Genomic DNA, 23321 nt, shown 5'->3' on the forward strand with positions numbered 1-23321 from the left:
CCAGTGCCTTCCCGGCAACCCCGTTTGTTTCCTTCTGCTTTTCTGTTGAAGAAGGCTTTCCATTGTTCTGGTCTAGCAAAGCCTAGCCCAACAACTGAAAACTGCCTCCCATAAATATCTGACCAGCAGACAGCAATTCCGTAATAAGAAAGGTTTCCCCTCCCTGCCTGTTGGACCTCTTCTCTGATGAAGCCAATCTATAATACCCTTGCTGCCGTTGGCAAATATCATTTTAGCATTTATCTCCCCATGAGGCGGCACTCATGAATAACACCTTCCATTACAGCTCCTGCCCGGCTGCAAAGATAAGAAGCTACCCATCTCTGCCACCCCCTCGCCCCCATTTATTTTAAAATGAAAAGCAGATCACGCATCACATGTGTTTGCTCGACGCCGAGTTCTATTAACAAGCAGGAGGAAGAATTACATCAAGGCCGCAAATCCTCGGGTGCGTGGTGGCAGCGGGTGGATAATTATGGCTCTTTTTCTGAAAGCATTGCATTCTCTTCCAGAGGTTGGAAATATGCACACACGAAACCCCCGCAAAAAGCTTAAATTGTAGACATGACAGCATATACGTCTTGGGCTTTGATATTGCTGTTACACACATTTCTCTCCTGTTCTGCAAACTGTTAAGATTCAAGGTCTGTGATGGGCACGACGCTACTCTTTTGTTTACAGGGATCTTCTAGCACACTGTTCCGATTAATTCCGAGAGTTCTGCATGTTCTACCTGCCTTTCAAGTTTCCCTGTTTTGTTTTTAAGTTGTCACTTGTTTTGAACCGCTGTCAGAGTTGGCAGTTTGGGAACCCAGCCAGGAAGCAGGGAAGCCGATATGCAGGGATTGGTGGCATTCGAAGAACTTGGTCTACACCTCAGCACCCAGATGCTTAGATCAAGGAGCCCTGTTGGCATCCTACATCTGGCTCCTGCTAAACTAGCAGCTACACTCAAACCCTCTGGCTGTCCACAATGTTAGTGCTGAATTGCAACACAGACAGCCTTCTCCTTCCTAGTGGCTTAGATCAGGGAATGGGAGCCTCATACCCAGGGGCCAAATGCATCCATCCAAGCCTCTCTATCTGGCCGTCAGGACTCTCTCCAGGCCAGATCCCTCATTGACCTTGCTTTGAGCTTTCCTTGACCCTGCTTTGCCTTGAAGAGTTGGACACGACTAAATGACTAAGAAGAGTTGGACACGGCTAAACAACAACAACAGTTAGGATCCATTGTGTGGTTCCCAGTACCACAAGTTTCCCAATTCAAGCCCCCCCCCCCTGAATCTTATAAATGTGCCACGATGCCTCGCACATTGTGTGTGCCCTCCTTGACAATGACAATGAGCACCTTGCAGAGTGAGTGCAGCTCCCAAGTGAGATTCGCCAGAATTCAGAGATGAAATCGCAAAAGCCAAAGTTCCTAACGTCAGTTCTGGATGACGGCAATTAGTTTGAACTCTGGCCCCAAGCATTCTAGTGTCAATGAAGAAATTAAAAGCAGCTCGGGTTTCATTATGCAAGGAGGGATGTGGGGGACTTCCATCATAATTAAAAGTACACAATGGGTGTTTTTGTTTTGTTTTGTTTAAAAATGTTTTCTACTCCTTTGTTGCTGTATCATGAGATATAGGTAATAATAAAAAAGAATATTAGTTTGCATATCCCTGGAGTCTGCTACAAGGAGTTAGTAGACACCATGGCACTCTCAAGCACACGTACTTGCCAAGGCCTTCTTTTAAACATTTTAAAATTATTTTCTTTTTGTTTTTTTCCAGCTGGTGGTGTCTGTTTTGTGGGAGGATTAGCCACTCTCTTTTTTACTGTGAAACGGGTATTTTTGTAGTGCCCATAGCAATTTATTAGATTTACAGATGTGGCCACAGGCCCAAGAAATTGAAGGACCTTTTTCTAGTCTGTGGCTTTCATAATATGATAGAAAGTGTATAAAAATTGGGATTTGGAAAACCGTTATAAGGCTATGCAATGAAATTCAACTAAGGGGAAACGAGGAAGTTGCTTTACAAAGTTAATAACTGTTATTTTCAATAAGGTTATGATTTATGTTTGTTATGTTTGTTCGTTTTGTGTTTTTGTTTGTAAAAACCAATAAAATTTTTGGAAGGGAAAAAAACATAATATGATAGAAGGCTGTACAGAAGCAAAACAACCCATTGCAAGTAGTCTCATTTTTAAAAACTGAAGGTGTTTTCATTTAATTCACTCTGCTCCAAAACATGTTGGTGGAGGGTGGAATGGATTCATGCCAGTCTGCCCTAACTCTGGGCATTGGGCACAGCTACCAAAGACAGTTGCCATTCTGCACAAGAGCTTCCTTCTCTCTCTGCAATCAGAGCTGTCACCAAAGCCTGCTCCTTTATGACTGGACAGAGAGGGATAGTTGGGATCATGTATGAATGAACTAGTAGAGGATTGTAGACATGTATGGATCACACTACATAACTTCCAGAATGTACCTTTCAGATAGCAGGTGTTGTTGGGGCTAAACAGATGTTGTTACCGGGATCTACAACGATGATGGGCTGCATAGGAATATTTTAAATATAAAATTGGTACGTATGTTACGTAACCCCCACGAGAAAAGGGAGAGGACCATGTGAACAGCTGAACCAGACAAAGTGCTCGCCATCTGCAGTTTTTTATTTAATAGGAAATCCAGTTTATAAGCAATTAAGAGCTGCTTTCCATGACTTCTAGGAAGTCATAAAAATAAGCCAATTTATTTATGATGCTCGATTTCCGCTGGTTCCCCACTGCTTTGCGTGTGTTCTTCTGCAAAATGTGGCTTTTGGCAATGTAAACATTACGGGCATTCATCAGCCAGCCACTAATTCTTGTTCTTATTTATTAAATTTGTAGACTGCCCTTCTCCTGAAGGTTGTTGGACTCTAACTCACATCTGGCCATTCAACTGGGCTACTGGCCAAGGATAATGGGAGTTGTAGTCTAGTAACATCTGGAGAGCCACAGGTTCCCTATCCCCGCATTAAGAAGTTGTCAGTATGCACTCACTACTGCAGGAGTAGACAGACACCAGTCTCATTAGAGCATCTCTCTATATACCGTATTTTTTGCACCATAACACTCACTTTTTTCCTCCTAGAAAGTAAGGGGAAATGTCTGTGCGTGTTATGGAGGGAATGCCTACAGGTGGCGGGGGGGGGATCTGCTGCAGTCGTGAGCAGAGGATCCATGGTTCCCCTTCCTTCCCTCCTCCGTGGTTACAAAGCATGGATCCACATGGATTTTTGCATTGGGCTACTCCAAACTCACTGTCAGATCACATGTCTGTGGCTACAGCATGAACCACAAAAATCATATATCCACTATTTTGTTTAGAAATTTTTTTCTTGTTTTTCTCCTCTAAAAACTACGTGTGTGTTATGGTCTGGTGCGTGTTATAGAGCGAAAAATACAGTATATTTGCCAGAGTCCCAAGATGAGAGCAAAGTGCAAAAGACATAGTTAGAAGTGAACAGGGTGCCTCCGAGCACATTTTCTGAGCCTAACAATTTATTTTCAGTACCAGAACCAAAATGAAACCACACATTTACAAAACCTTCTGCTTCTTCTTAACCTTCATCATCCCAGCAACCTAATTTAGGTGGCCAAAAAGAAAACATGTCTTTTTCCTATGGTTAAAAACAGTGGCGAGTCAGAAATCTTTGTTGACCTAGAGATCTACTCAGAGATCTACCAGGAAATACTGATCTACCCCTGCGCTAATGGACTCTGGAAGTTCCACCATGGTTTTTTTTAAAAAAAAGCAAGATGAAAACAGACCACTCTTGTTATAGCTTTAATGAGTGTTTACCAGCCAAAGCCAGAACCTTCCATTTAAATTTCATTTTGAAGATGAATGCAAATGATTGTACATTAAGCGAAGAGTACTTCAGAAATGATTTCTAACAATACAGGTTGGGGGAGCTTCAGAATTGCCATGTGAGCCAATCAACCTGAAGTGCACAACAGCAGAGAATCGTATTAAATTCCAAGTGCTAGATAATAGTCTTGTGATGTGCAGGTTGTGCTCTGCTCCCATTGTTATGCAGTCATTACCAGGAAATTACAGAGCTCTGGATATCCTGTAAAATAGTTACCTTTCCCTCCAACAAGCAATTGAGGGTTTCGGCATGGAAGCGAGTGGAAACAAAAGACGAAGATGTCTCATGTGGTACTAGAAGTCTTTTGTTTACCCACAGATGAGTGCTGTGATATCATCTGAAATGGAAGCAATGCCATGCAAATGCTGCTAGAAGCAGCTAAAGGAGTTTCAGTTCGTGCAGCAAAAACACTTTACTTTTAAAAAATTGTTTTCCTGGCAAGGATCCACCACATCCAACTGGGCAATTAGAGTTTCAAATGCTCCTCTTCTCAAAGGAGCTAAGGACGAGTGACTGTCCAGCTGATGGACCAGGGGGAAAGCCATGGCGACACACTTTCTACAAATGGGCTGATCCTAAGCAGACAAACCAATCCACAGAACTTACTTCTAAGTCTGCCAGGAGCTGCCAAGGCAAGAACCAGAAACCCCCAGTTCTGTCCAAAGATGCCCTGTGGGGTGAGCCTTGTGGACTACAGGCCAGAATATCCCCCCTAGATCAAGGATGGGGAACCTGTGGCCAGTGTGGTGTAGTGGTTAAGAGCGGTAGACTCGTAAGCTGGTGAACCGGGTTCACGTCTCCGCTCCTCCACATGCAGCTGCTGGGTGACCTTGGGCCAGTCACACTTCTCTGAAGTCTCTCAGCCTCACTCACCTCACAGAGTGTTTGTTGTGGGGGAGGAAGGGAAAGGAAAATGTTAGCCGCTTTGAGACTCCTTCAGGTAGTGATAAAGTGGGATATCAAATCCAAACTCCTCTTCTTCTTCTCCAGAACTCCACCTACCTACCATCAATCCTAGTCAGCACAGCTAACACTCAGGGCTGATGGAGTCCAGTAATATCTGGAGGGCCACAGGTTCCCTACCCTCATTAAAAAGGGGTGAGAAACCTCTGGTCTGAGGGCCAAATGTGGCCCTCGAGATTCTCAGGTTGCTCAGCTGTGATGTGAGCTTGGCATCTTCCAAGCTCAGCAAGTAACTGATGGGCACACCAATGAACCCAGTTGTGCGTTTTTTCAGCTTGCCCTTCTCTCTCTCTCTCTCTCTCTCTCTCTCTCTCTCTCTCTCTCATTTTGGGGTGTTTGGGGTTATTTTAATGTCCTCATCTATGCTTCTTTCCCATCTAATGGGGGGGGGGAATGCAACATGAAAATAGTTATGAAACTACTGTGCAATGGCATGCGAAAGGGCCAATCAGTACCATTTGCCCATAAAAACCACCAGAGACTTCTTTTTTCTTTTTAAGCATGGAAAGGAAAGGTATATTGGAATTAAACTCGGGTGCAAACTAGATAATACAGGCATGCACTTAATGCATATTTGTAGCTTTATCTTAAGAGGAAAGAAGTACTAGCCAGTGGGGCTCTGACCTGGGAATGTGGTGTTGCAAGGGGGTGGAGTATTTGAAGAGAGTTGCTCATGTGTTTTTTTGTAGAGTTTATGCAATGTGAACTATTCAGAATCAGAACTGATACAGCACGCAGTTCTGTGTTTCATTTTTTAACAAACAAAGTCTGGAAGTAGATCACTTTTTTACAGAAGTGAAAAAAATGCACACAAAACTCCCCCCCCCCATCCTACAAAGGTAAAGTAAAGGAACCCCCTACAGTTAAGTCCAGTCACAAACGACTCTGGGGTTGCAGCGCTCATCTCGTTTTACAGGCAAAGGGAGCCAATGTTTGTCCGCAGACAGTTTTTCCAGGTCATGTGGCCAGCATGACTAAGCTGCTTCTGGCGAACCAGAGCAGCGCACGGAAACGCCGTTTACCTTCCCGCCAGAGTGGTACCTATTTATCTACTTGGACTTTGAGGTGCTTTCAAACTGCTAGGTTGGCAGGAGCTGGAACCAAGCAACGGGAGCTCACCCCGTCACGGGGATTTGAACCGCCAACCTTCTGATCGGCAAGCCCAAGAGGCTCTGTGGTTTAGACCACGGCGCCACCTGCGCCCCTCCCCCAATCCTATTACAGGGAGCAAATTCCATTGGAAACAGTGGAGCTCACCTCTGAGTGAGAATCCATAGGCTTCTACTGTAATAGTTCACAGATCATAAGCTTTCCCCAACCTGGTACCCCCCAAATATTTGGATTACAGCTATCAGACCCAGGCAGCATGACCAATAGTCAGAGATGGCAGGAGTTTTCGTCCACAGTATCTGGAGAGCACAGCAAAGCTTATGAACAGTTCGGTCTTTTGGGTGTGGATGCTCTAAGTACCCACCTCCTTTCCAAGGCAGGGGCCACCAAGCTAGACCTTTGCAATCCTTGCAAATCAGCCCCAATGGCTTTATATCTGGGTCGTGGAATACAGTTTAATAAATGACACCTGATGGGTTCAGTCACAGGCAAATATATCTGTCTCTTTCCCATTTTGTCTCCCTTTTCAAAATCCATATGGATTAAGTAATGCGTGATCACGATTCTGGGGCTGTTAGGCCAGCGACTAATTTACTGAACTACCCAAGCAATGAAGGATTATTTTATCTAATTAAGACGAAGCACAGTATTTAAGTCAGGACATTTGCATTAAGCGGGCAATTCTGAATTCTAAATACTGTTGCGTCTGAAATTATGCATGTTAATCTTCTCCCTGTACGACAGTGTTCTACTGACACATATTATAAATCACTTCCTTTAATGCAAAAACCTGCAGAGCCTTTCCCTTAAAACAAAAAAACAACATCAACAAAAAACCACACACCGCAATTTTGTGGTGAATAAATGGAGCGGGCATGATCCTCACCCTCTGTCTATGGTTCTCCAAGAGACCCCAAGGGTATGCAGCTGATTCTGCTGCTAGGCTGAATGCACTGCAATAGGGACCCAATTATTTTCACACTCCCTAATGGCCTGCTAGCAGACAGAGCTCTGCACAGTGGGCACCGCACCCCGGCAAAGCTTGGGTAGTTGGAGGCCCAGAGAGGATGCAACATGCCTGTCCCTTTAGGGCCTTTGTCGAATATTAGAGAGAGGAGGGGGTGCTGCTGATTATTGGCTTTCCTGGCTTGCCATACCAGGAACTGCCAACGGCACTAAAAGTGGCATTCTGCTTTTATCATATGTGGTGGACTTGTAAAAGGGTAAAAGAGTATTGGGAAAGGATATATAATGAATTGAAGTACATTTTTTTTAAAAAGAGTTCTTTTCGTTGAAGATAATTCTGAGGGAAATTCCCAGGTGTCAAAAAAGACTGCTTATGTACGCTAGTACTGCGGCCCGTGTTTTGTTAGCCCCAAAATGGAAAACGAGTGAGGTCCCAACCAAAGAAGAATGGCAGCTTAAACTGATGGAATGCACGCAGCTTGCAGACTTAACATATAGAATAAGAGGACAAGGAGAATGCACGTTCAAAGAAGACTGGAAAGTGTTTACTGAATATATGGCTGAAAATGGGCTTAGAACTCATGGGGACCTTGGTGTAAAATCCCACCATCTTAACGATAATGCTCAAGTATCTATTTTATGGGCCATCGATTTGTTCTGGTGTAGAGGAGAACACATTTGCCTACCAGAAAGGTTCGGGGTGGCTGTGCACGATTAATGGGGAGAATATACGTAAATCCACTCAAGACTCTGATACAAAGACCTAAACAAATTCATTGCAAAGGCTCTCATGGGGGTGGAAGAGGTAAGTGTGGAAGGAATCAAAAGCTCTTCAGGGAAACTTCGAAGACTGGGTGCAATAATTTAAAAGATTTATTTTTCTCTAAGTGGCCAGCAAAACTGAAAAGCATGGGGCTAATTTCTGATGGTAGCTGTGAGACTGTGAAGTAATACATGAAAGTGCCACTAAGTTTATAGAGGAGAGCACAATCTAATTCCAACTTAAGCAGCTCCTATGCAGATATGGCAGTGGTTGCGCTTAGTTCCTGGGACCCACAAGTAAGCCTGGATGCCAGAGAGCTTGTAATGGGGTCAGGGAGTATTGTCTTATCTGCTCTGGCCTACTGGTTCATAGAGGTTCTCAGAGGTTCACAATCTATTGGTTAGATTGTGGATAAACTAGGTACAATTTAGTCCCTAAGTGGCACCTGACTTTGTTGTATCTTCATATATTCTTATACAGTGGTACCTTGGGTTACATACGCTTCAGGCTACAGACGCCGCTAACCCAGAAATATTACCTCGGGTTAAGAACTTTGCTTCAGGTTGAGAACAGAAATCGTGCAGCGGCAGCGCAGCGGCAGCAGGAGGCCCCATTAGCTAAAGCAGTGCTTCAGGTTAAGTACAGTTTCAGGTTAAGTACGGACCTCCGGAACAAATTAAGTACTTAACCCGAGGTACCACTGTATACATAAAAATGTAAGGTGTCGTCACGTTCTGCAGTTCACACAATTTCCAGAATGGCTTAACAGTCAATCCTGTTTCCCAGGGACTTCTGGGAATTGCAGCTCTGTGAAAGGAATAGGGATCTCCTAACAGTTCTCAGCACCTTAAGCAAGCTATGCTTCCCAGGATTCTTTGTGGGAAGCAATGACTATTTAGAGTGGTATAATCCTGCTATAGATGTATAGTGCAGAAGGGGCTATAGGCAAGAGCAGAGGTCAGGGACAGGGAAGATGTGGTCTCCAGACATTGGGTCCCCAATTCCCATTGACCCCCATTCAACATAGCCAATGGTCAATGGTTATGAGAGCTGTAGTCCACAGAGAAACTCACCTGGTGCCAACGAGTTCTGCCAGGCGGGAGGTGCTTGGATAGAGGAAAGCCATAATAAATAATAATAATAATAATAATAATAATAATAATAATAATAATAATAATAATAATAATTTATTATTTGTACCCCACCTATCTGACTGGGTTGCCCCAGCCACTCTGGGTGGCTACCAGCATATATAGCAAAACATTAAACCTTAAAAAGCTTCTCTATACAGGGCTGCCTTCAGATATCTCCTAAAAGATATATAATAACTCATCTCCTTGACACTTGATGGGAGGGCATTCCACTGTAGTCCAAGCCACTGAGACTCTTGGGCTTGCGGATCAGAAGGTTGGCGGTTCGAATCCCCGCGATGGAGTGAGCTCCCGTTGCTCCATCCCAGCTTCTGCCAACCTAGCAGTTCGAAAGCACACCAGTGCAAGTAGATAAATAGGTACTGCTGCGTCGGGAAGGTAAACAACATTTCTGTGGGTTCTGGTTTCCATTACGGTGTTCTGTTGTGCCAGAAGCGGTTTAGTCTTGCTGGCCACATGACCTGGAAAGCTGTCTATGGACAAGCGCTGGCTCCCTCAGCCTGAAAGCGAGATCAACACCGCAACCCCATAGTCACCTTTGACTGGACTTAACCATCCAGGGTCCTTTACCTTTTTACCAGAGGGTGGGTGCCGCTACCAAGAAGGCCCTCTGCCTGGTTCCCTGTAGCTTTACTTCTCACAGTGTGGTAACTGCCAGAAGGCCCTCGGTCCGAAATGATTATTAAGTTTTCAGGCAACAAGTGAATGGATAATGGAGCCATGCCAGGTATTTCTACCTCTGGCTTCACACAGACCATCCTAACCTACCAGATGATTGAAAGTCTACAGTGACGAAGCCTCCATGCGTAAGCTGAAGAGACTCTTCAAAGAGAGATCCCATAGGTCCAAACCACCATGTATTCATCACAGCTCTACAGAAGCAGGATTGATGGGGAAGACAATGAGGAATACACACTTTGAGAGTCATTATGTTTGTTTTGATTATTTCTCTTGTTTGTTTCGGTTATTCTGCTTACATTTCCTGCTCAAAATCAAAGAAGTGCTCTCAGAAACATAAGGCTTTTTTGCGAAAGGATTTGCTAATCCGTTATTTGCTGCTCTCACGCATATAAGCACACATGCACCCTCTAACCTTCTTGAAGACGCATTGTTCTCTTGTAGAGGAATCACGGGGCTCTGTTGTTTACTTAGGTTTTTCACTTGGAGAGAGTCTAATTCCAAGGCCCTGATAAGGGATGTTCTACACCATTATGTGGTGCCAGCCTCACATCTGCCAGCAGTATACTCTCAATGGAGAGCAGCAACTAATCCTGGTTTTCTGATGAGTACTCTCAGGTTGCATGAGGAACATTTCCAAATATACGAGCTAGCATTGGGGATGGACCATTGGCCTGAGGCAGCAGGATATTCTGATGTTAATTACATCCACACCCTCCAACATTCCTCAGATGAAAATAGGGACATTTCTCACTGCCCCCCTCAAGAAAAATTGATCCTCCTCGACCTCTGATTTTTTGTCCCCTCACTTCCTGTCAGAAGAAGGGTGAGTGCTGGCACCACTACACCAATGGATAACACGCCCTCAACCATCCTAAGAAAACCCCTTAATCCTGATTCTATGTTACAATGGTACCTCAGGTTACAGACGCTTCAGGTTACAGACGCTTCAGGTTACAGACTCCGCTAACCCAGAAATAGTACCTCGGGTTAAGAACTTTGCTTCAGGATGAGAACAGAAATCATGCAGCGGCCGCGGGAGGCCCCATTAGCTAAGTGGTACCTCAGGTTAAGAACAGTTTCAGGTTAAGAACAGACCTCCAGAATGAATTAAGTTCTTAACCTGAGGTACCACTGTATTTTATTCTTGGTAGATTCACAAAAAGAAAAACACACACACCGATAAATAAATTTTAGAAATGGGCAAGATGAGTTGCAGATGCACAAAATGTTTATTTTTAAAATCAAGACTTCTTGCGCTCTGCTGCACTCCCCTTTTCTTCCCGCCCGGGGCGGCCCAGTCCCTCAGAGCAGGTACCTCACACAGAGCTGGGCCTTGGAAATGGAAGCCTATCCTGCTCCTTGCCCTCTCTCCAGCAGCCCTGATGAGCTGCCCAAGGGAGAAGGCTGGCAGAGGCAGCCATGGAAAGGCATGGATGGCTAATGAGAAACTCCTTCATCGCTCCTGCCTGGGACAAGAATCAGCTCATCCTCTTCCCTGAGCTCAGCAGTGGCAGCACTGGTGGGGAAAACAGGGGCATTCTGGGATCAAATTGGAAGCTGGGATGGCTTTCATAATTCCAGGACTGTCCCTGGAAATTCGGGGAACTTGGAGGTTATGGCATACTAGTCAGGAGGGGGTCCTGGCTTCCCAGCAAACCACCTATAGTCATGCCCCACAAATCACAGGCAACAGCTAGCGGTCTCTGGCAGGGGTATATATTGGCTGGCAACAAGAGCGGCTAGCCAATGCCATGACGCAGATGCAAATGAATATCCTGCTCTTCCATCAGCTGGGTGCTCAGAAGCCTGCAAACAATCTACAGTAATTTGGTCTGGCTATTCTTTCTCCTTCCTGTACAACAAGCTCTCCTTATAATATACACAGTTACATGGTGGAAGGGTGATAGGGGCGGATGGACTACTGCAATGTGCAGCTACATTAAAAATGAGTCCATACATTTGGCTTCATTTCAAAGACAAAGTCATTTCCCAGCACATGGAGATTAGCCTCTCTCCTTGCTTTCAGTATTACATTTGCACATTTCTGGGCTTTTTTTTTTTACTTCATTTCAGATCTATCGCCAAGCTGGAAAGCACTGCTTAAAGATTTTGTTTCAACCACAAAATAAGTAATTCAATAATCCTAATACAAAAGGGATTTATTTCATTTGTTGGAAAGAGTAATGCGTTTTCCTTTTTTTTTTTGTAAAAAGAAGAAGGGATCATTTCGGGTTTTGCATATTGAGGAGATAGAACAGGACCACTGAGTGATGATATAGGTCTCTCTAGCCCAGTGATGGCCAAACTTGGCCCTCCAGCTGTTCTGGGACTACAACTCCCATCAACCCTAGCTAACAGGACCAGTGGTCAGGGATTATGGGAACTGTAGTCCCAAAACAGCCGGAGGGCCAAGTTTGGCCATCACTGTTCTAGCCACACCTTCAGCCCAATGTTTCAGAAAATATTTTGTAGGTACCAAAAATGCTGTTCAGCCAACAACCATGTGCTTTGAGGTCGCTCCAAAGGCCCCATCAATCAAATGTGTTGAGTTTCATTGTGATCATCTGACACTCATTCACTTCTGTTTGTTATGAGGCTGGCCAAGACATACTTAATTTCAGAAAGCCATTGGTAAACCTGACCAATCTGATTTTATTTATTCTCATGATATACTTTATAGGTTTTAGGTCTCTGGCTAGCTGGCATTGGTACATCATTTAATCATTTAGCAAAATTTATATACCACTTCCTAGTAACAAAACCTCTAAGGGGTTTATAAGAAATTAAAATTCTCGATAAAAGCAGTTAAGAAGAAGTAGTTAAAACATATGAAAGACATATTAAAATCAACAGTAAACTAAAAAGAGATCAAAACACAACAACATCTGGACAGGTTAGCCTAAATAAAAAGGCTTTTGAGCAGGTGCTGAAAATACAGTGAAGGCCCTTACTTAATGTAGATTTATTGGCTTTTAATTTTATCTGAAGTCAATTTGCACTGTGCTTGATACAGACATAGTGTTTTAATTGTACAGGCACTCAAGGGCAAACCAGAAGAGTAAAGACAGAAAATTATGCAGAAATGCACCCATAAAATTTGATGTAGAATATTTAACTCGTAACTAGGTATCTAAGGTATCTGCACATAAGATGTGCAGATAGGTATCTACAACTAGATATCTACATCAGCCTGGAGGCCCATCTAAGTCCAGCACCTGGTTCTCCCAGTGGCCAAGTGGGTGCTAATGGAATACCCACAAGCCAACAACTGGTATTTAGAGGCCTATTGAGGTTTGAGGGAGGATCAACTGGGATCAGAGGACAGAAGGAAACTAGACAACTTGTCATTTTGCCAGGGTGCTGTCAAGAGTGCCACAGAACACTTACTTTCTGCACAAGCGAAAACTTTTGGAGAGTAGCCCAGACCTCCACCTCCTCCTCAGCAGCAAATGACGAGTGGAGCATCACTGCTAGCCAGGGATTATGAGGCTTAGAGTCACGTCTACGAATCCCCAGAGCAAAGAGGCAATCGGCATCAGTTCCTGCCTCTGGGAATGTCCGCCACCACTGCTGCTTCCAACCCTCTCCTTGTTAGCAAGTCGTCTCCTTCTTCTTCCCTCCCCCCCCCCCCCCGGGAGAAGCAGGGCTGGCAGAGTGAGCAGGGAGTGGCAGCAGCTGGGTGCAAGCCAAATTTGGGCCAGCATGCTCAAGGGAAGGGAGCTGTGGGAGCTCCACATAGGGCTGCTTTCATTGAAGCCGAGGCGTTTGTGCTTCTTTGAACATCCCTGCTTCAAACCATCACCCCAGCCTTTGGAGTCAGCACTAAGTTGTTGTCTTCAGCATCTTCTGCTGCATAAGGAGGGAGACCTGTGGCTGTACAGATGCTGTTGGACTCCCAAACCTCTGGCAGACCTGGGGCTGATGGGAGCTGCATTCTCACAACCTCTGGAGGGCAACAGGCTTATCCATCCTGGCCGTAATGCTGCACACAGAGTATATTTTAATCTCAGTGCATAGCTAACCTCTGGAATTTGCTCCCATCAGAGGCATTGATGGTCGCCCACCTGGATGGCTTTAGAACATTAGATCAATTCATGGAGGATGAGGCTGTCAGTGACTCCTAGCCATGATATCTAAGCTCCACCTCCACTGCCAGAGGCATTATGCCAGGCATAGGCAAACTCGGCCCTCCAGATGTTTTGGGACTACAACTCCCATCATCCCTAGCTAACAGGACCAGTGGTCAGGCATGATGGGAGTTGTAGTCCCAAATCATCTGGAGGGCCAAGTTTGCCTATGTCTGCATTATGCCTTTGAATACCAGTGGAGAGAGTGGCTGTTGCTCCTGGGTCCTGCTTTCAGGCTTCCCACAGGTATCTGGTTGGCCACTGTCTAACTGGATGCTGGTCTAGATGGGCCACTGGCCTCATCCAGCAGGGTTCTTCTTATGTGTCAAGCATAGGTGTCAGGGGCTAGACTGAGGAGGAATGGTGTGTGGGATGCGAAACACAACAGCAGTCAAGTACAACATTCCTAGAGTGAACATGATTACACATGGGGAGGAATTTTTGTCCAGCCAGCAGGTAAACTTCCTGTTTCCTTCTGGGCTGGGACAGACTTCCTCTGCTTGTGACTAGAGGTGGGCGTGGCCTCACCTGTGCAGGTAACAAAAGCATAGGATTGGCCACCACCTCTCTCTCTTTGACTACAAGCATCGAAGAAGCAACATCTGTTTCGCCAAAGATGCTCTCTTGGCTGCCAAGAGAGGACAAAGGGACTGTTTCCTTCTGAGATAGTTTCCAGGTGTATATTACTTTTCTAAGCTAAGTCTGCCTTCTGGGATCCGATTGTGAACAGAATGTGAGTAAACTCATTTTATACTTTTATAGAAGACTGTGTTGTGTCTTATCTTTTATGAGGGAATAAGGGGAAAATACCAGAACAGTTGTTATAGAGGGTTTGGCGAGGCTGAGCAAACGCATCCGCTGTGAGTTTAAAAAGGGGAATGTTACTCTGCTAAATTGTGAACTTGTTAACACAAGTTGGAAAGGCTATAATCAAACAATCTATCCTCTCCTGCATCCCTGAACATTCCCACTTGGTGGAGACTGCCCCCCTCCTCCTGCACCACACAGAGAAGAGGGAGACAGTGTAGATTTACAACAGTGGTTTGCAGAAGGTCACAGCACAGAGATAGATGAGGGACAAAGCTGAGGAAAAATGGGAGAAGAGGAGGGGAGAAGCAGAGCCAGAACAGCTGGTTGACACATTATCATTAGAAAGCATTCCAGACCACCACCACCCCTTCTCCCAGCATTGAAAATAGGAGAGCAAAGAGCTAAGAGGCAAGCCGCTGTAATAGGAGTGGTGCTGTTGACGACTGAGAAGGGAAGGGGGTGGAGATTACTCTGAGCAATGCCATTACTCCAAGTGGCTCTCTTTCGAAACCTCTCTCTGTGAATATTGAATAAAGGACTTTGGTAAGAGTTGTTCTTGTCTATTTATCCCTGGCAGCCTGCTTGGGGGTGGGGGTGGGGATCAGATTCCCTGACGCCTAACAGTAGGGCACATAGATGTGACTTGGCTGAAACAGACTCACAGGCCTATTTAGACCAGTGAAGCAGAGCTTCCTCCCTCCAGCACAATGAGAGTCTCTTGGCTTTAGTGTTCCCGGCTATCATAGGAGCCCAACTCCTAGGGGCTGAGGTCCCTTCACCCCCTGCCCCCCATAAAATATTTGAGGGGCATGAGACTCCCAAAGGTTGATGGGCAGTGCCATTCAAATGGGATGCATGCGCCGCATTTTGTGATTGATTACCTAGGGCGGGTCTTACCTGCCCCCCAATATTTTATGCAAATTGGCGTCTCTGCCAGCTGCTTTCTGCAAGTTTCATGCTTGTGTTGCTGAATCGGAGGTTTACAGGACCAGGATTTTAAGCAGAGGACACACCCATTTCCAAGCAATGCCAATGATTAAGGCTTAGTCATGTTAAAAATGACCACCACTGTTCTCTCTTGGGGAAGAGATCGGGAACTCTCGGGCGCTGGCTTTTATTTCTTTCTTTTGCATATGTGCTGAACGCTGTCATCTGAGCGCAATGTTAATTACAGCCAATGGCGCAGAGCCTGGGTGGCTGGCAGCTCTCTCTGTAGCAAAGTTTCGTGGAGCGTATGAAATGCACTCCGGGAGGGGAGGTGGAGGGGGGAAGAAGGACCAACAGGCTCACAGACTAAAATGTCATGTGTAACCAAGCTTGCAGTGTTAAGCAGAACTCAGAGAAATGAATCCGTCAAGAAAATACGCTGACCCTGTTCTATCTGGCTCTGCAGTAATTGGAAGGGGCTGGCGAGGGGGGCAAAGGTAATATAGATGGCACTGGCTCTTTCTTCTATCAGCGTGTCACTGGTGCTGCCATGAGACTGGGAATATGCTGTGAGCACAGACAATGTGATACTCAAACACCCAGCACACTTGACCTAGAGATTTGAGCTTTTTGTAATAGATAGGGGGGAACAGGTTCCCAAAGACAATAGGGTGTATCCAACTAAGTTAGAATCGATCCATTGAAATTATTAGTCCTAAGTTAGTTGCGTGCATTAAGGGCTGTAGCTCAGTGGCAGAGCATCTGCCTTCCATGCAGATGGTCCCAGGTTCAATCCCCGGCAGCTCCAGGTACAGCTGGGAGAGACCCCTGCCTGATAATCTAGATTCTCTTCAGATCATATACATCTTTTGTCTTTTGTGGAGAGACCCCTGTCTGAAACCTCTCCACTTGTAATATCCAGATTTGAAATTGCAATATTTGGATTTGAAGACTGGGAAAAAAATGGGTTTATAGAAGATAGAATGGTTGGAAATTAATGAGTAAATACTACATTTAGCTGCAGGACAGAGAACTGGAAGTCTTTTTATCTTTCTTTATTTCTCCTCTCTCTTCTTTCCTTTATTTCCTTTTTTATTTTATTTTTTTTCTTTCCGCCTCTGTTCCTTTTTTTATAATAAACAATCCCTTTTATTTCAGTAAATAATAATAATAATAATAATACCCCACCCACTCTGGCTGGGTTTCCCCATCCCCTCTGGGCGGCTTCCATCAAAATATTAAAATACAATAGTCTGTTAAACATTAAAAGCTTCCCTAAACAGGGCTGCCTTCTAAAAGTCTGGTAGTTTTTTTCTCTCTCTTTGACATCTGGTGGGAGGGCGTTCCACAGGGTGGGTGTGAACTTTTGTATATCTTTGGCCAAGTATCAATAAAGAAACTGAAACCCTTCCACTTTTGACTAAACGCCTATGCCTATTCAGATGTTACCTGGGTGTAGGACTAGGCAATATTGAGGGAAAACAGGACCATGCATCTGGCTGATGTCCCTCTCCTCCCAACAGTCATTCATTCAGTGTGGTTGCTTTCAGGGAAGCATCTACATGTGAACAGCTTCTGATGTATAAACACTGATGTATAGATCAGGACATCTATAGTGCTTAGGTGCTCTCTTGAAGGCATCCCTCCGAAATGTGTGAGCATCAGGGAGCAGACTCAGTGGGGCAACCCATCTCAGGACAGGGCAATCAGGACCAACCATTTACATTTGATCACACATAGCTCTGCACATGAGCAGAGCCACAGTTTTCCATAATGTCCGACTCCAGGAACTGTGGCTTATTCTAACTCTAGTTTGTTAAAACAAACTGGGGTTGAATCATAGCTTGATATCCTGGTTTGTTAACCAGTGCATGACCTTTAGATCACATCTAACCATGGTTCTAGCTGTTTAGCTGAACTGGGACATTAGCTCAGTGATACTTCTAGCAGTCTTGCAGGAAAGACGCTGCTATTGTCCTCTTGCATTGTTAGTTGGAAGCAGAGAGAAGGACTCAACTAAGGTTAGCTAGTGTGTGGCTCAGGCAGGATCTGAAGCCAAGGCATCGTAGCTCACAGATCATTTTACTTTTAATAATAATAAATAATTTTTATTTATACCCCGCCCTCCCCAGCTAAGGCCAGGCTCAGGGCAGCTAACAAGCAATAATAAAAACAAGTTGAATGAATACAACTTAAAAACAAGATTAAAATACAACATTTAAATATTGAAACATTAAAATACAGCCTCATCACAGGAGGAGAAAGGAAAAAGAAAGAGGGGGAGGGAATCAAATTGGCTCCAAGCCAAAGGCCAGGTGGAACAACTCTGTCTTACAGGCAAAGAAATCAGATCCTGCTGGGCCCTGGTATCATGAGACAGAGCGTTCCACCAGGCCGGAGCCACTGTTGAAAAGGCCCTGGGCTCTGGTTGAAGCTAATCTAACTTCCTTAGAGCCCAGGACTACTAGGGTGTTGCTATTTATGGACCTTAAGGTCCATACCGGGAGAGGCGGTCCCGTAGGTACATGCCCCGTGATATGACTAAGTCACACATCACTGGAATAGATCCCAGGCAGTAACAACAACAATAATAAATTATAATAAAAGCTGAAGTACAAAATGAGCCACAATGCAATAAAAGCTAAAAGACAACAGCTAAGACCAAAAAGCTGACCAAAGACAAGTGAAACTCATTCCATGTCACTGGAGAAGACTGTAGCGCATCTGCTTTGCACACAAATGCTCTCAGGTTCCATCTTCAACATCTCTAAGTAGAGCTGGGAGATACCCTGGTCTGAAGTCCTGAGTCACTGCCAGTCAGTGTCGACAATATGGAGCTAGGTGGACCAGTGCCCTGTTAATTCAGTGGATTGCCAATGCCTCTGACAGCCATTGTTCGACAGCAAGGGGCCACATTCCTTCACTAGCAACTTTCCAGGGGCAGCATGCAATTGGTGAGTGGGACAAGGGAGGAAAGTGGGTGGGGCAAAGGCTGCCAGTCTTTCCTTTGAACAGTGGGGTACATTCCAGCCACACCAAAGTCAGAGGTTTACACACACACACATCTTCATCCTCCATGCAAGCAAGAGCTCCTTTCACAGTTCAAGGACACATTCCAGCCAGGCAGAAGCATTCGAGGGGAGTGCAGAGTAGGACTGGTGAGAGATGAGGTCTTAGAACAGCATTGGGGAGAGGCTTAGAGGGTGACATTTGGCCCTCATGCCTGAGGTTCCCCACCGCAGTTGTGGAAAGAAGCATGTCAAAATGTCCACCTGATCCCCAGGTTGAGCCAGACCTCACACGGCTATGGGCTTCTCAACATCCACCAGCAGCTTTTCCAATAAAAATGTCCAAAGCAGCAGTAATTTATCAAGATTTCAATCACAGAGTCCTGCTAAAATGGACACCATGACCTAAAACCTCCCCTCCTCTTCTACAAGCAGCAGCATAAAGGAGACCAAAAGATCGGCTCAGAAAGGCCTGTGTCAATAAAAGTCTTGATGTGACAACCCCTAAGGTAGGATGGGCATAGGTCTCATGGGGCCTTCAAGGTAAGAGCCAGAACACTGACTTGAGTCAGGAAATGATCCCTGATCATTGGCTATGCTGTCTGAGGCCAATGGGAGCTGGCATCCAGCAACTTTGGAGGGTTACAGGTTTCCAGTCCCTGCTCTGAGTCCACACAGTGGCTCCTTCCTGGACATTGGCTCTCAGTTTGGTGCAAGCAAACCCAGCTGGTTGCAAGAACAATGTAGGATATTTGCATGTTCAATTAGTAATCAACAAGAGTTGATGGGGCTGCGGGGAACTGGGGCCTTAGCACAGTGGTAGAGAGTGCATGCTTTGACTGCAAAAAATCCCAGCTTCAATCTCCAGAATGGGCTGGGAAAGACCCCTTTCTGAGACCCTGGAGAGTCACTCCCAATCTGTGTTGACAATGTCAAACTAGATGGACTCAGTCTAAGGCAGTTTCACAGGCTGTATATTTCTGTCCTCCTAACAGACTGGTCCTAAGCACATTATGCAGAAGTATGTTCCGCTGAAACCAGTTTAGCTTATTTTCAAAGAGTGTGTTCAGGTATGAGCGTGTAAGCCCATTAGCTATGGAAAACTCCTTAGCTGCTCTGCACAGTAGTATATGAATGGAGATTGGGTCTGCAGTGCTGAACGGATAGCTCCTTCTCTCTCAAAATCTTCCTAGCTGTAAGTTGGTGACTTGAGAAAAAGACATCAGAATCCAGAAAACTCAGAAGCTAATGGGCCTCATGACAAAGCAATTGTTGTTCAGTCACCATTGCCTAATAACATATATGGATAGGGCTGTCACCGTGTTCGCCAATATCTGAGGAATTAGGAGACAACTTTTGATCCAACAAATATTTAATATACTAAAAGGGGGAAAGAAGGAAGTTGTTTTGACATAGCAGAGGTGCAAATATTTGGCGCTGATCCATTTATATATAATTTAATCTAATGTAAGTTGGATCCAAGTGTGGATATGATTCCCAATTTTTTAAAATTTCTTTGCACCAAGCTGGAGAAATGGTGTGTTGTTGTTGTTTTTTAAAAAAATATTGGCTTCTATATTATTTTTTAAAATGTTTCCTTTTCCCCCTTCTTCTTCCCCATCCCCTTTTCCTTGTGTGCCCTGTCTTTTTAGACAGCTCATGGGGAGGGACTGCCTTGTTTTAACTGATTAAGGCACTCTGGAAGGGGGGGTTGAAGCACTCTGAAAATCTATACTGGAAACTAATGAAGAAAAATCGCTCATTTCAGGGATAGGGAATTTGTGGCCCTACAGCTTGTTAGACTCCAGCTCCTATCAGCCCCATCTAGCATGGCCAAGGCTCAGGGATGGTGAGAGATGGAGTCTTGGTGGTTTCTGCCAGGCCACGGGATTCTCATCCCTGATTTGTCCCAAGGTATCTTTTCTCTTACGTATAACCACAGGCTAATGTAGAGCTGAGCTGAGAGTTCCCTATGAACAACTTTCATCTCAAGATGGTGTGTGGTTGAACTTATAATGAAACTCCTGGCTGATTTGGGGAGTGCGGAGGCTGGCAAAATCCACAGAAAGCTACAGAGCCTTAAAGGTAAAGGTAAAGGTAAAGGTAAAGGTACCCCTGACCATTAGGTCCAGTCGCGGATGACTCTGGGGTTGTGGCGCTCATCTCACTTTATTGGCTAAGGGAGCCGGCGTACAGCTTCCAGGTCATGTGGCCAGCATGACTAAGCCGCTTCTGGTGAAACCAGAGCAGCGCACGAAAACAGTGTTTACCTTCCCGCCGGAGCGGTACCTATTTATCTACTTGCACTTCATGCTTTCGAAGTGCTAGGTTGGCAGGAGCAGGGACTGAGCAACGGGAGCTCACCCCGTCACTGGGATTCAAACCACCGACCTTCTGATCAGCAAACCCTAGGCTCTGTGGTTTAACCCACAGTGCCACCAGGCGTTCTCTTTTTAAACTTAGTTTTCATCCATGGAGATCCACCTGGGTGCCCTTTTTTCTACCCAGAATTCCAAAGGGGATTCCAAGAGGAGAAAAATTGTGGTTCTGCTCTTGCAGCAACAGGTGATGGCAAAACTAAGTTTCAAAAGAATGGGGGGGACAGGGAACCTCTGACAACACTGACAGCAAGCAGGTAGCACTCCAAAAATTTATGAGAATTTCATGAAATTCCCCACTCGTGCTCCCCAGCCATAAACAGGCTGTCAAATTGAGCGGGAGGCACTTCACCTCACCAGGACTATAAAGCCAAGTTATCTGTCCTCACTTCTCTCTGCGTATGGTCAAGCAGGTGTTTTGCATGCAGAAGCATCAATCCCAGGCAGGGGTTAGAAAGACCTCCATCCGATACCCTGTAGACCAGCTTTCACCAACCTGGTTCAAAACACCAGGAGGACCCCAGGTGCCAACAATCCTGAAGCAAACAGACCAGTTGTCTCTTCTTTTGAATCAGATGCTCTTTTGGTCTAACTAAATTGACAAGTGGCTTTTAGACTGGGGTATTTCCCAGACCTACTTGGGAGACGTCAGGGATTGAACCCAGGACCTTCTGCATGCAAAGCGAGTGTTCTCTGCCTGAGCTGTGGACCTTTCCTACCCTTCAATTCACCAGACTTGTAAAGAGGAGCAATGAAGCAAACCCTGGCCCCAGGGTTGAGCCAGGAGGGACTCCAGGAGGGACTCAATTGAACCACCCCACTTCAGATTAAGCCCTGAGATGCAGATTCACCCAGCCCCCTTCATCCTGGCTCCTCCAGGCCAGTCGCAGGGGCAGAGGAGAGCCACGCAACACGTTCCCTTGAAGAAGCACCACAACAAAGACCCGGAAAGCAGCCCACGCACACCTTGCCTCGAATCACCAAACGCACCGCCACCTTTTCCAGCCCTCCATCTCCACCACCAACCAGACAACCAGCCCGGTGATCAAACCAGCCAAGCTGCCCATTTGCCTACCATTCCTGGCTGACACAAACACAGACACCGAGAGAGAGAGAGAGAGATTCTCGTGGTGTTGAAAGTGACCTCATTTTGCCTTGGGAAGCGGATCCCCACCAAGCGACCTTGAGTGCCAGCTCCTATTAGCCATGCTTCAGAAAAGTCCCGAGCTCGGGGGGCGAAGAGAGAGAGAGAGAGAGAGAGAGAGAGAGAGAGGAACACCGTGGAGGATTGCCGAGATTTCTCAATAAATACACAAACAGGGGAAAGAAACGGGGAGGGAGTCTCTTTGCTCCACAGGCACAGGCGTGTTGCACTAGCTCCTTCCACCCTACCCAGGCCAAAGGAGGAGCGCCAAGGAGCCTGGCACAGGGAGCGACGGCTGATGTCTGGGGCGAGCGATCTCTTACCTTGAGGAGCAAAACAAAGAGCCACAGCCGGGAGAGGCAGCTCATCGGGGCGCCGCTGCTGCTCCGTCCCTGGGCGAGATGATCCCTGACCATTGGAAAGGGGAGGCGCGGGGGGAGAAGGACCCCGAAGCAGAGCCGCCACGCCGCCTGGATGTGGAGCTCCGGCAGCAAGGCAGAGCCCCGGGAGAGCCCAGAAAAGAGACGAAGCGCCTGCAGACAGAGACACAGAGGCAGCCGGAAGGTGTGTGTATGTGTGCGCGCGCGCGCGCCTGTGGGCTCGCCTCTCCAAACTGGGGTAACAATGGCGAGCCTTCTCGGAGCTGCGGCACCGTCAGATCCGCAGCGCAGCCTTCCTGTCTCGCTGGGGGAGACCCATCTCCTCTTTCCCCCCACCCTCCTCGCTGCTCCCCCCTTCTCGCTCCTCCTCTTCCTTTATGGCTGGAGAAGTCCGGGGTCTCCTTCCCCCTCCCCTTTCTTCCTTTCCTCCTTCAATCGCAGCTCCGGCGGCTTAAATGGCCAGGGAGCTGACCAGGGACCGGCGATTGGCGCTGCCCAGCTGCTAGCTGCCTCCTTCTCGCGCCTTTCCCCTCCGCCGCTGCCGCCCGCGCTGGCTGTCTCGGAATGAATGGAGCGCCTTCATGCCAAGCACGCCGCCGAAAGCGACGAGGAGACGCCCTCTACCTCGCGGGAGCCTCCGCCCTTCCCTGCGCTCCGCCCCCTCCTGCCTTGACAGAGCCATCCATACCCACGCCCCAGCCACGCACAGGCCGGTTTCCAAGGGCTTTAGCTCTCCTACCGAGTCGTTATTTGTTGTTGTTTAGTCGTGTCCGACTCTTCGTGACCCCATGGAGGAGAGCAGGCCAGGCACTCCTGTCTTCCACGGCCTCCCGCAGCTTGGTCAAACTCATGCTGGTAGCTTCGAAAACACTGTCCAACCTGGGTCCAAATCTCCAAACAACCTTGACATTTACTGGGGTGGGGTGGAGCCAACTCTCAGCTTAGTTGTAACATCGGGTGTACAAGAGAAGTGTGGGTGCCAGTTCTGAAATGTTGCACATCTCCTTAGGA

The 23321-nt window shown here is 46.3% G+C and overlaps 1 protein-coding gene across 2 annotated transcripts in view; it reads right to left on the minus strand.

Annotated features, from left to right (window-relative positions):
* The window catches only part of PTPRO (protein tyrosine phosphatase receptor type O), a 126560-nt gene extending 103588 nt beyond the window's left edge, over positions 1–22972 (minus strand). Inside the window, exon 1 of one of the 2 annotated variants that reach the window (XM_083461037.1) lies at positions 22254–22972. In XM_083461037.1, the coding sequence (XP_083317163.1) occupies positions 22254–22346 (93 nt within the window). In that variant the 5' untranslated portion in view covers positions 22347–22972. The remainder of the gene's footprint in view (positions 1–22253) is intronic. The other variant, XM_083461039.1, reaches the window with a different exon arrangement.
* Positions 22973–23321: the final 349 nt, after the last annotated feature.

This window comes from Podarcis liolepis, assembly GCF_965112155.1.
Source record: "Podarcis liolepis genome assembly, chromosome: 10".
In the NCBI taxonomy this organism is placed as follows: Eukaryota; Metazoa; Chordata; class Lepidosauria; order Squamata; family Lacertidae; genus Podarcis; species Podarcis liolepis.